This window comes from Ovis canadensis, chromosome 10 (assembly GCF_042477335.2).
Source record: "Ovis canadensis isolate MfBH-ARS-UI-01 breed Bighorn chromosome 10, ARS-UI_OviCan_v2, whole genome shotgun sequence".
In the NCBI taxonomy this organism is placed as follows: domain Eukaryota; kingdom Metazoa; phylum Chordata; class Mammalia; order Artiodactyla; family Bovidae; genus Ovis; species Ovis canadensis.
In genome coordinates, this window is record NC_091254.1 from 31,232,345 (window position 1) to 31,245,319 (window position 12,975).

Below are 12,975 nucleotides of genomic sequence, written 5' to 3' on the forward strand. Positions count from 1 at the left end.
AGAACAGATCCCCTCGAGTGAGGCTGGTAGGCCAAATTTTAATAACTTTTGCTAGATTGTTCAAGAACAAACAATTCATATTCACACAAACTGAATATGGGTACACAGGGCACCGTATCCAGAACTGCAGTGCGTGTTTTCACTCATTTTAATTTTGCCAGTCAAATAGGTAAAAAGTGATATTGCATTATTGTTTTAAACTATATTTCCATAACTGTTAAAAAGGCTGAGTGTTTTTCATGAGCTTTGTCCATTTTAACTTAGGTTTCTGTGAATTGCCTGTTCGTATAGTTTATTTTTACCCTGTTCAATTGCCTGTGTTTTCATTTTTTTTTTTTTTTATCAAAATGCGGGTGCTCTTTGGTCTGTTATCCAGACATCGAAAGTTTGCTTTTGACTTTGTTGATGTTGATTTTAGCCATATACAATGTACTATTTCTCATGTATTGAGCTATGTCTATATTGATCTTTATGGTTTCTTCATTTTTGACTTGCTTAAAAAGGATCTATTGTGCCATTAGCTTCATGCCATTGTATGGCAAAAACCACCACAATATTGTAAAGTAATTAGCCTCCAATTAAAATAAATAAGTAAAATAACAGAAAAATCTATGATTGGGACTCAGGATGTATGAGGAAATAAAACAATTTAGTGGGGTTACTATTTATTTTACATATATTAATAGTAATAGAAATGTCAGTATAATGATTGTTTGGGATAAGACTACAGGTGGTACTAGTGGTAAAGAATCTGCCTGCCAATGCAAGAGACAGATGCAAGAAATGCAGGTTTGATCCCTGGGTTGGGAAGATCCCCTGGAAGAGGAAATGGCAACCCACTCCAGCATTCTTGCCTGGAAAATTCCACAGGCAGAGGAGCCTGGTGGGCTACTGTCCGTGGGGCTGCAAAGAGTTGGACACGACTCAGCTTTTATAATCAAAAAAGGAATGGAAAAGCCAAGAAGAAATTCAAACTAACTGGGATGGGGTGAAAGAAACAAAACATTGTGCAAGTCAGCAAACATATGAAACGAGGAAGAAAAGTAACTATTACAAAGAAAGGCACATGATGAATGTAAAATCAGAGGAATAAAACCAACTATGTCAGTTGTCACAGTAAATGTAGGCAGACTGAATTTCATCATCAAAAGGCAGAGTATCAGATTTTAGTTTAGAAAGTCCATCTGTAAGTAATCGGTGAAAACAAGTATATTAAACAAAAGAACAAAGATATTAAAAATGAAGGGGTGAGAAAAGATATATTGGAAAGACTCGAACAAGAAGGAGGTACAGCATATTAGTGTCAAATAAAGCAAAATTCAAGGCCTCAATCTTTGTCTTGGGTGGGGTTGGGTGGTCAAAAATTGGGAGTTAAGGCTGTCAAAGTAGCCAGGATTTCAGGGGTTATGATCTGGAGTGAAAGGAAGAGAAAAAAAGTGAATGTAATGGTATGAGCCTCCTTTCCCTTTAAGGCATTTACCAACTTTGTTAGAAGGACAGATTGAGAAGTAAAGACATATACACACTACTCGATATAAAACAGACAACCAATAAGGACCTATTGCTATAGCACAGGGAACTCTATTCATACCCTGTAGCAGCCTATATGGGAAAAGAATCTCCAAGAGTGGATATCTGTATAACCATTTCACTTTGCTGTACAGCAGAAACTAACACAATATTGTAAGTCACTTATACTCCAGTAAAAAACAAAAGGGTTAGCAGCAGCCTTATGGTACCAAGGAGACAAAAACGAGAGTTGAGAGGTCTTGAAAATGGAGACTTGAAGTCATGTTCATCTGAGGTCAAGAAGGAATATATCCTAGGTATAAGGGTAAAATGAAAATAGACCAGTGCTCACAAAAACTCATCCTAAACCTGGCTGGATTTAGGAGACCTAACTGCTAAAGTTAATGGACCGCTCTCTGAAGAATGGCAACATCAACACAGTATCCACATATTTTTTTTCCCCAATGTCTATATTTAATAAAATTACCAGGCTTAGCAGCTGACAGAACCTAATAGAAAAAGACTCTAAAATAGAAATTCCCAGGTTACTCAGATACCTGTGATTAATATTTAAGAAAACAGACGAAAACAGAGTTATTCCAGAGTGCGTGCGTGCATGTGCGTGCCTGTGCGTGCCTGTGCGTGCATGTGCGTGCGTGCGTGCTGTCACGTCCGACTCTTTGCGACCCCATGGGCTATAGCCCACCAGGCGCCTCTGTCCATGGGGTTCTCCAGGCAAGAATATTGGAGTGGGTTGCCATTTCCTTCTCCAGGGGATCTTCCTGACCCAGGGATTGATCACACATCTCGAGTCTCCTGCATTGGCAGGCAGGTGGGGTTTTTCTGTTTTTTGTTTAACCACTAGCGCCACCTGCATACTCGAATCTACAAAAAGGAATCAAGTGGGAATTCTAAAAACACATGCTAGTACCAAGTTAAGAATACAAACATAGGCTTAACAGCCAATTAGAAGTAGCTGGTGAGGGGATTAACAACCCAGGAGAAGAAAAGTCAGTAAAATGATCCACACTAAAGTAAGAATTGAAAAGTGAAAAATGTAGAAAAGTGTTTAAGAGTCATGGGTGCGTGCTCAGTTGTGTCCAACTCTTTGCGGCCCCATGGACTGTAGCCCGCCAGGCTCTTCTGCCCAGGGAATTTTCCAGGTAAGAATACTGGAGTGGGTTGCCATTTCCTCCTCTGGGGGATCTTCCCAACTCAGAGGTCTAACCCACATGTCTTGTGTCTCCTGTATTGCCGGACTCTTTACCACTGAGCCACCTGGAAAGCCCCTTAAGAATCATAAACATGAGTAAAAATTCTATCATACTTCTTGAGAAATTGGAGTCTAAGAAGTTAGTGGAGGACAGGAGAGAGAATGGAGCAGAAGCAATATTTGAAAAGATGATGACCAAGATTTCTCCCAAACTGACAAAAGGCATTGAGCTACAAATTTAAGAATCAGTATAAACACCACATAGGATAAGGGCTTCCCTGGTGGCCCAGAGGCTAAAGCATTTGCCTGGAATGCAGGAGACCCGGGTTCGATCCCTGGGTCGGGAAGATCCCCTGGAGAAGGAAATGGCAACCCATTCCAGTACTCTTGCTTGGAGAATCCCATGGAGGGAGGAGCCTGGTAGGCTACAGTCCATGGGGTCGCAAAAAGTGGGACACAACTGAGCGACTTCACTCACTCACTCAGGATAAGAGCAAAACTAACCCACACTGAAGTACATCATAGTAAAATTGTTAAAATAGGGATGGTGTGTTGGGGGGGGGAGGTGGGAGGGGGTTCGGGATTGGGAACAGGTGTACACGCGTGGTGGATTCATGCTGATGTAATCAAAGAAATAAAAAAAAGAAAAAAAGTGGTAAAAAAAATCCTATAGCTGGAAAGGGTAGTAAGAGGTGGTAGATTATAAACAAGTCTGACAGCAAAGTTCTTGCTAAGAAACAAGAGAAACTAGAACTTTAGAACACCATCCATAACTTGCTTTAAAAATTTAACTCCCAAATTTGAATTCTATACTGAACAAAAATATGCTTAAAATGAAGGTGAAAAAAAATGTTTGTTATAAAAACAATAAAGCTGAGATAAACCTATGTGATATTCTGATAGAAATTCTTCAGGAATTAGGACTATAAACCCAGGCAGAATCACAGAGGTGACATAAGCGATAAATAGCAATAGCAAGGGTCAATATGCGAAGAACAAATACTAAGTGAACAGAACGTTTATGATGACTTACAGGTTTTAAAAAGATAAATAGAAATTAGCAAAAACAATACAAAGTATGGGGTAAACTGACTTAAATATGCTAAGGTTTTTGAATCATTTAGGAAGTGATAAAGTAATTGTATTAGCCTCTTTTAGGGGAAAAAATGAATGTTATAATCACTAAAAGGATTTAGAAGACTGAGATAACAGTTCTATAAAGGGGTATAATGAATTGACAATTCTTGATTAGTGCAAAAGAAGGCAAAAATGGAAAGCATCTGGAACATAGGAAAAATGGGAAATAAAAAGAAAAGGTGGTAAATTTAAATCCAAATACATGTGGGTTACATTAAATACAAATAAAATAGTACAATTAAAAGACAGACTGAATAAAAGCAAAACTTCCTATGCTTCTTACAAGCAATGTACTTAATATTTACATGAAGTCAAAAAGGAGTTTGGCAGTAACAGGATGGAATAGAATATATCTAGAAAATAAGACCCTAGAATAAAACCTGGCGTAGTTATACTAGTTTCAGATGAAGCAGACTTTAAAACAAAAGCATTGCATTTAATGATAATGAATCAATACAAAAGACAAACTTTGCATTCAGCTAGTAACCCAAAACAAGGTAGAAAATGTAGATAAAAATGTTAAAGAGGTTTGTGATATAGTTAAAGATACCATTTTAAAAGCCACCAGGATGAGAAAGATTTAGAATTAAATTCTATATAACCTTTAAAGCACATTCCTACTTAAATATTTCAAGATCTTAAGGGAAAAAAATCTCCCAAATTTAATAAAGCCACCGAAAGAAACCTTATAAGAATAACAAACCAACTAATCAAATTATACAAATCCAACTTCATTTATGAACATATTCTAGGCAAGCAAGAGCAGTTTGATATTCAAATCTGAAAGAAAACTAAATACATCAATAAATTGAATGAAGGGGAAAAACTGATATCAGTAGATGCTGAAAAGGCTTTAATAATTGGTAGAAGAAAGCACATTAGACCATACACAAAATTTCCAGCCTAAGGATTTAAATGTGCAACAACAAAAATCAATGGAAATGGAAACAGTAAAAAATAATTCAGGAGAATATTTATGCTACATTAAAATTCCATGCACACAGGAGCCCAGTGGGCTATAGTCCATGGGGTCGCAAAGAGACAGACACAATTTAGTACGTGCACACCTTCACTAGAACTGACTCTTTTTTTTAACCTTTACCAACTCCTCAGCCATACCTCTCACAGAATTCTGGTACAGAGCCTAGGTAACCTCAGGGTTTCTTGTATCTGCCTTCTCTGACCACATGGTCAGGGACCACAAAACGCGCATCCAAGGACATAGTAGCCATGCAATAAAAGTTTGGCCAAATGGATGGATGATGGCTCCTGACTGTCTCCTTGACAACTCATTCCAGCCTGCCTGACTCCTGGGGTGATGGCTGGAAGGAGCAGGAAGCAGATTGTGTTTTGGGCAGTACTAAGAGTGTTGGCTTTCAAACAGAATTGCCCTGGGGTGACTCCTGGTTATGAGCTCTGTCATCCCGTGCAACTTCTCTGCAATTTATCCCCTGTAAGGTGCTTTGAACACTACTGTGTCTCTGGTTGCTGTGCTAAAGAAACAGCCGTTATACTACTAGGGCTTCCCAGGTGGCCCATGGTAAAGAATCCACCTGCCAATGCAGGAGATACACAGCTTTGATTCTTGGTTAAGGAAGATCCCCTGGAGTAGGAAATGGCAACCTGCTCCCGTATTCCTGCCTGGGAAATCCCACAGGCAGGGGAGCCTGGTGGGCCATAAGCCCATAGGGTCGCAAAGAGTTGGACATGATTGAGTGACTGAGTACACACCCACCCACACACACACCCACACACACACACACACACCCCGGTGAAATCAGTAGCTCCCCAGAGCTTTTACACGCAGCTGGGATTGAGTACGAGCAATCCTGCATTCTCTTGATCCTAGTAGGATGAGTTCAAGGTTGCACAGGCCCAGAAACTGCAAGCATATTTTGTGAGCAGCATCTGTTTTCTCAGGAAAGAACTTACCAAGTTCAGCAGGGACAGCAGGGACAGCAGGCTTTGGTGCTGGAAGCTTAGAGCCCTAGCCCTGACCCGGTTGGAGAGGCGAGGCGACCCAGTAAGCCACACCCTTTCTCCGCCCTGTTTCCTCAGTCCTTCAGATAAATACAAAATAAGGTCTCCCACTCTGTCTGCTTCAGACTGTATTGTGAAGTTTAAAATGGAAAACAGCTAGGACTTCTAAAAATGCTGAGATCACACGGGTGCAGTTTATTAGTGTTCCCATCTGTGTGTTGCTCAGGCATGTCCGACTTGTTGTGACTCCATGGACTGTAGCCCGCCAGTCTCCTCTGTCCATGGGATATCCCAGGCAAGAAGACTAGAATCGGCTGCCAGGCCCTCCTCCAGGGGATCTGCCCAACCCAGGGATCAAACCCGCGTCTCCTGAGTCTCCTTCACTGCAGGCAGATTCCTTACTGTCTGAACCACCAGGGGTGATCCCTTAAGTTAATTAAATAAGTTCCTATCACAATTGAGCACAATCTTTGCTATTCACTAGCTTTGGCCAGTTTACTTTTTGAACCCATTTCCTTATCCATAGAACGGAGTTACCTACTCTGCAGATGATGTATTTAACAGCAAGGCAAAACCATAGGGCCTGAAAAACACAAGCTATCCTGTTATTGTGCTTGCTATCCCTGTGGTAAAGAATCCGCCTGCCAATGTAGGAGACACAGGAGACTCAGATTTGATCCCTGGATTGGGACGATCGCCTGGAGAAGGAAATGACAACCACTCCAGTATTCTTGCCTGGGAAATGTCTTGAGCCTGGCGGGCTATAGTCATGGGACCACAAAGAGTTGGACATGACTGAGTGACTCAACAATAATTCATTTGTATTTTTTATCACTACAAAACTGTGAGTAGACTCCCATGAGTCCTTGATGGCAAGCCTGCCAACAAATCCCATAGTTTCTCCTGTGAGCAGACACTGGCAGCCACGTGGCCCTGGTGGGATTGTGGTTTCCACTTGGCAACTTTAAAACTTAAAAAAAAAGACTCCCAGGGAATCTTTGGTTATGAACCGAGCCGGTTGAGGTGACGGGTGCAGTTCACTTAGCTGCCTGGGAGCCGTCTCTGGCTTCCACTACCTGGGATTTTCTGACTATTAGGCGTCTGACAGAAAATCAATACTGGTGACAGGTGAAGGTGTGTAATCAGCCTAAGTGAAGCGGGTTGAAATCCTCTGGCATGTTGTATCATAACAGGATGAGGAAGCTTACAGAGGTGCTGGGTTCTCTTTGACTAAGTCCCGCCACCATCCGTCGTCCTTACCTCTCCCTCTGAGTTATGGTGCCTGGCACCTTTCTCTACCCCCAGACACTGTCCATTCTCCAGTATTGGGCTCTGTTTTCTTACATTGACCACAAAGTCCAGTGATTATAAACATTGAGGTCTCTGGGAAACTCAAGATTTAGGAATTCAGGCGCTTGAATTTCGTGAATTTGAAAGTGTAAGATGGGAAAAGTGTTTGAAGACGGCTATAGCACAGTTTTCCCCTGGTGACTCAGTGGCAAAGAATCCGCCTGCGATGCGGGAGATGTAGGTTCAATACCTGGGCTGGGAAGATCTCCTTGGAGAAGAAAACAGCAAATCACTCCATTATCCTTGCCTGGGAAATCACATGGACAGAAGGTCCTGACAGGCTACAGTCCATGGGGTTGCAAAAGAGCTGGACACGACTGAGTGCTGAACCCACACACAGCACAGTTATTCTGTTTTGAGTCTGTTGGTGTACATGTATATTCTTGTGCAAAAGTAAGAATATAAAGTTATGTTGTCTGCCTGTGACATTAACAGATTTTTCTTTCCTAAAGCAAAGCTGAGAATTACTATGCTATAACATATCTTGCAGCAAACAGAACAATTAATTGAGGATGTCAGGGTTCAGCCCAAAAACAAACAAAAACCCACAACAGAAGTCTACTTAGAACGCATGAACTGAAAAAAAAAAAAAAAAAAAAGAACGCATGAACTGTCATTTGAAGTGAGAGTCTGAAATACTGTTCCACTTACCCACTGATATCGTCCAAACAGCAATTATTTTCAGAAACGCCTTAGTTCTGGAGTTGAACCGGCTGTGATGGATGGGGTTCTGAATGGCAACATAGCGGTCCAGGGAAATGGCACAGAGATGCATGATGGAGGCCGTGGAGAAGAGCACATCCAGGTAAATCCAAACAGCGCACAGCTTGCTGGGCAGAGGCCACCGGTACCCTGGGATGCAGAAGGTTAGCATTAGCGAGTGACCTTGAGCTTCTCTGGCGCATTAAATTTACCCTGCTTGAATAGTTTTCATCCTGGGAGAAGGCATGGTTAACAGCAAAGGGCAACATGAGATATTTTCAGTACTTCAGAGCAGCCTGATGTCAATCAACTGTACTGAAGTAGAGTAAGACTGCCCTGGTTGAACGCAAGATTTGAAAACTTATAGCTGGAATCATGCTGGTGTGTTGTAAACTCAGGCTGTGTCTCTTCAGGGTTTCTCTCGTTCTGTCTCCTCTACCTAACAATATCTACTTCTCTTTTTGTTTTTAATGACTTAGGTTGGGAATTGTGATGTACTTTGGGTTCCTCTATCAAAGAACCCTGGGGAATTCCATGGACAGGGGAGCCTGGTCAAAGAATCCTATTAGCTACTTACTTATTGACTTACTTTTTTTCAGACTGTAGGTTTCCTGAGGTTAGACCATCTCTTAGCCATTATTACAATTGCTCAGTCTTGTGCAGTGACGGCATTTAGCAGTCTGCCAAAAATGCTATTGGTGTGAATGAAGAAATGTTTAAAAATCCAGACTGGGCATGTGTGCATGCTGTTTCTTCAGTCATGTCCGGCTCTGTGAGACCCTGTGGGCTATAGCCCACCAGGCCCCTCTCTCCCTGGGATTCTCCAGGCAAGAATACTGGAATGGGTTGCCATGCCCTTCTCCACAGACTGGGTATATGCCTTCATGAAAATGAAGCTTCCCTAATAATTTGGGGATTAAATTCAAACTGGAGGGACAGGAGGTGGGGCAGGAGGGATGAAGACAGTGGTGAAGAAAAGGATGGTATTCTTCTGAGAACTGTTTCAGGGAAGTGATGCTGAAACTTGAAGGAGCCTCAGAATCTCCGAGGTGGTTTCTTAAAATGAGCCACTGGAGCCCGCCTCCAGGTGTTCTGATTCTACGCATGTGCAGTGGAGCAGGAAGAATTGCATTTCTAACAGTTTCCCAGGTGGTACGGATGCTACCCGTCCAGGAACCACACTTGGGCAACCACTGCCTGGAGCAGTGGTTCTCACCCAGGGGTGCACATTAGAATCAGTTGAACAGCTTTTCTGGGTGTCCTGATATCCAGGAGGGTGGGTGGAAGTTGGACCTCAACATTAAATTGACTTAAAGCTACCATAAGGATCCACTGTGAGACGCAGGGCAGGAAGTCACCTGCTATGTTAAAAAGATAGGGTATGTCTGAGGGACACACAGTCTCCTGTATCTGTTTTAGAGGGAGATCAAATGGTTATAGGAACCTTCCTTAGTTTTGATGACAATCTAAGCCGTGGTGTTAGATCTGCACACATGTTAAGAAGAAAAATTATGAAAACCATCTTTCCCCACGCTCTGGACCCACAAAGCTGAACAAAGTCTCTATTCACAAACCATCTCTACCAAGACGCCACCACTGATGTTTAGAAAAGTTAAAGTGCAGGAGACAAGTCTGACTTGGCGCCTTTTATGCTATATGCAGAGAGCTTGAGCTCCAAGGAGAGCCCAGTGCCTGGGAGGAAGCCACCCGCTGCCTGGTCGGAACTGATGCTGACCGTGGGAGGAGTTTTCTCTGCAAGGAGGCAGCGGCTGACCGTAGTCTGGGTTTCCGTGGTGGGGATAAGGAGGGGGCATTTCTGTGGAGTCCTGGGGACCAGCCAAAGGAGAGGCGCGTCTCTCTCGGGAATCAACTGCGCACAGAGCCTCGGCCACCAGGGGGCACCATTGCACCCCGAGCCGGCGGTGCCCAGCTGGACTCGACTTGCTAACCTGGCTGACATCTGCCAGCCCCACTCGCCGCTCTGGGGTACCTACCGCTCCCCGCCTCCCACCGGGGCTTGGGTTCCCGGATGGGCCCTCTGGGAGCCATCTCCCACTCCTGGAGTTTGCCTTCCACGTGGCAGGGTTTTAGGAAGCGGGGACCTCTCCCGGATGTCTGGGAAATGACAAGCGAATGTAATCAGATCATCCTGGTGTGACATTTTGAGTCGTCAAGCGGGGGCTGGCCTTGCAAGGAGCACTGTGGACCCTGTGCAAACCTGACGCCCACGCTCCCTTGCTCACCTCCTTCCTCCTCCATACTGCTTGGGGATGGATTGATACACATATTTTAGGTCTTAAGACATAGCTAGAAAAATCCCTTCTAAAAATGCCCATAAACTGTTTCTAGCTCTAGGTGACGGGCTGGTGTGCCTGTGTCAGCGGTCTCAATAATCTCCCCTCCTCTTCCACTTTTAAACGGAGAAATCTGGCTATATTACTCATAATTTGGAAAGAATATCACATTCTGCTTCCCGCTGAAGTCGTCCCAGTGTTTGCTGACTTGCTGAGAGGTTTGACTCTTTCAAACTCCACTGAGAAGAGGCAAGATAAATCTCTTCCCATGTGTTTCCCACCCTCCTCCAAACAATTCGGGAGGAGTTTATGCATATGCATTTTTAAAGAGCTGAGGGGTAGAATTCAAAGGCACACCCCCAAATTAATGCTGCTTCAGGCAGGGAACAATTAAAACATTAAGTCATTTATTCTAATGGAGACGCTGCATATTTTAACATTAAACCCACTGCACTACTAATGTTCTCTCTGTAAATATTCCAAGGGAACTGGGAAGGTTTTACCACTCCATTAGAAGTGCTGAAAGCAGTGTGACCAAGATCAAACTGGCCTGTCTCGAAGGCTGGGATATTTGGTTGGGAATATAAAGGCTTGAAAACCAAGTGGATTCAGATATGACAGATGCTATTGCTTTAGGACTGTCTTGGGACCTTTATAATTCTACATAAAATGTACGTGCTTTTAAGCACAATGCTTTCTCTCCCTGTGTAAACTGTATATGTTTCAAAGCACAAAACTCTCCAATGATCACAGCATACAGTTTGTCCGATCTTTTACAATGTGATCTCATTTTAAAATTTAAGTAGTATAACATGGTAGCCCCTCCTCCATAAACAAAGCCTTACGCTTAGTTGGTCCCCTGAGCCCAGACTCATCTGCTAATGACATGCGTGCGTTTTGTTACCCATGTGGGTACAGCTAGGAAGCTAATGCCACTCACCATAGAGGATGGTTAACATGGACACGGGCATGACCAGGAAACCCAGCAGCATATCAGCTATGGCGAGTGACATCAGGAAATAGTTGGTGGCATTCTGCAGCTTTTTCTCTAGGGACACTGCCATGATGACGAGTATGTTTCCGGCAATGGTTAGTATAATCACTACCGCTGTCAACAGAGCAGACCAGTTCTTTTCCTGGAGATGAAGTAAGGAGAAGCAGGGTGGTGAGAGACAGCCCTCACAGGAAAGGTTGGTTCGATTTTCTGAGTCCACGGTCCAGTTAAATGCATCCGAAGTGTTACCTTCTCCGGAGTTAAAGTCAGTATTGTAGAGCCTTGTGTCAGCATGTAATTGCATTAAGGAGTTCGTAGTTGAGCTCAAAGAAGTGTTTTCTTCACAGAGAATATCCATTTCTAAGCCGGAACTTGTAGCAGATGAAGTGTAAGAAAAACCTTACCGGTTACAGGCTCTGGTCACCATTCAGCTTTATGTCCCCAAGCTCTGTCACAATGAGGCTGGCGTATGTGCTGGGCTCCATCGGTTGGCTTTTCTTCTTCCATTATTACAATAGAAGATAAAGAACTGCGGTGGCTTCTTTACAGTGCTTTCCTTCACAATTTCAGTAGAATCCTCTGTCTAGCTTCTTTTCTTTTTTTTCTCTCCAAAGCAAGATCAAAAAAGCAGCATAAACTTTTAAGAGAGAGGTTGCTGAGTTTTGAGGAGTCAGGGAGAAAAATATAATCCTGGCCAAAAAAAAAAAAGAAAAGTTTTGTTAACTACCAGGACTGTCATTTAGCTCTATCTCATTCCATTGGTTACACTGATCATACTAGTTTAGCCACAGCAGCGTTAAAATAGCATTCGATCCCAAACAGTGGGGCTGCAGGCAGCCTACAGTACGGCAGGCTGTTAAAAACACATCCAGGGTAAATCCCATAGTAAGTATAGTGGTACTTTGGGTTATAGTTGTCAGTCTTGGGATGCATTGCCCCGACTGCCTTCAGGAATTTCAGCTTGTATTCTGTGGCTTAGTTAATCAAAGGGAAAAAAAAAAATCTTAAGGATCAGCAGACAACTTTCCACACTGGGAATTCTCATCGAAACAATTCCATGGCGGCCAAGCAGCCTTTCAAGCCAGAAAGAAAATGACACAAGCGTAAAACACAGCAGCCAGCCGGAGAGCGCGGCAACTTACACGGGTCCTCAGGGTCCGCCCGGGAGACACGCTCGGCTCATCTGTGACTCGCTGCATCTCTCCTGGTGATCAAGCCGGCAGAGAGAGTCCCTTCTCCCCGAGCGGCCACTGCCAGCATCGTAGTAATTCGATTTCTGTTTTGCTGACTTCAAAACTGTCTGGGAGAGTCGAGCCAGTGCCAGCGTTGCCAGGTCCGCGGCGGCTCCCTCTGCCCCCGCCCGGCTGGGTGCTCCCTCCCTCCCGCGGGGCTCGCCGGGCAGGGCGCGCGGAGACATGGTCCCCGGCCGCGCGGACCGCGTCGCGGGCTTCCAGTGGGCACAGCCGCCCACTCCAGGGACTCCCGCGTCCCCGGCAAGGGACTTGCTCCCCACCGCCGCCTGGTTCGCTCCGGCAGCCCTCCCTCAGTCTGTGTCATAAACTGCAAGGTAGCAACAGTCAGGGAGGGCGGACCAGAAGGGCTGTTTTTTTTTTTTTTTTTTTTTTCATTTGCTACATATTAACAGTGGGAAGTTTTCCTTTTTTTTTTTTTTTTAATTTTAAAGAGAGTAACGGGAGAAATCGCCTTTGGTACAGATTCCTAAGGCAGGTAAGCCCTACTGTGATATTGTTTAGGGTGAAAGGTGAAGAGAGAATGTAAGTAAAGGCAGAGAATGG

General features: G+C 43.8%; 1 protein-coding gene across 1 annotated transcript in view; it reads right to left on the reverse strand.

Annotated features, from left to right (window-relative positions):
- The window catches only part of HTR2A (5-hydroxytryptamine receptor 2A), a 64,461-nt gene extending 51,701 nt beyond the window's left edge, over positions 1-12,760 (reverse strand). Inside the window, exons 1-3 of the mRNA XM_069601313.1 lie at positions 12,322-12,760; positions 11,126-11,869; positions 7,841-8,041 (exon numbers count right to left, since the gene is read on the reverse strand). Coding sequence (XP_069457414.1) covers positions 7,841-8,041; positions 11,126-11,537 — 613 coding nt within the window. The 5' untranslated portion in view covers positions 11,538-11,869; positions 12,322-12,760. The remainder of the gene's footprint in view (positions 1-7,840; positions 8,042-11,125; positions 11,870-12,321) is intronic.
- Between the last annotated feature and the right edge of the window lie 215 nt (positions 12,761-12,975).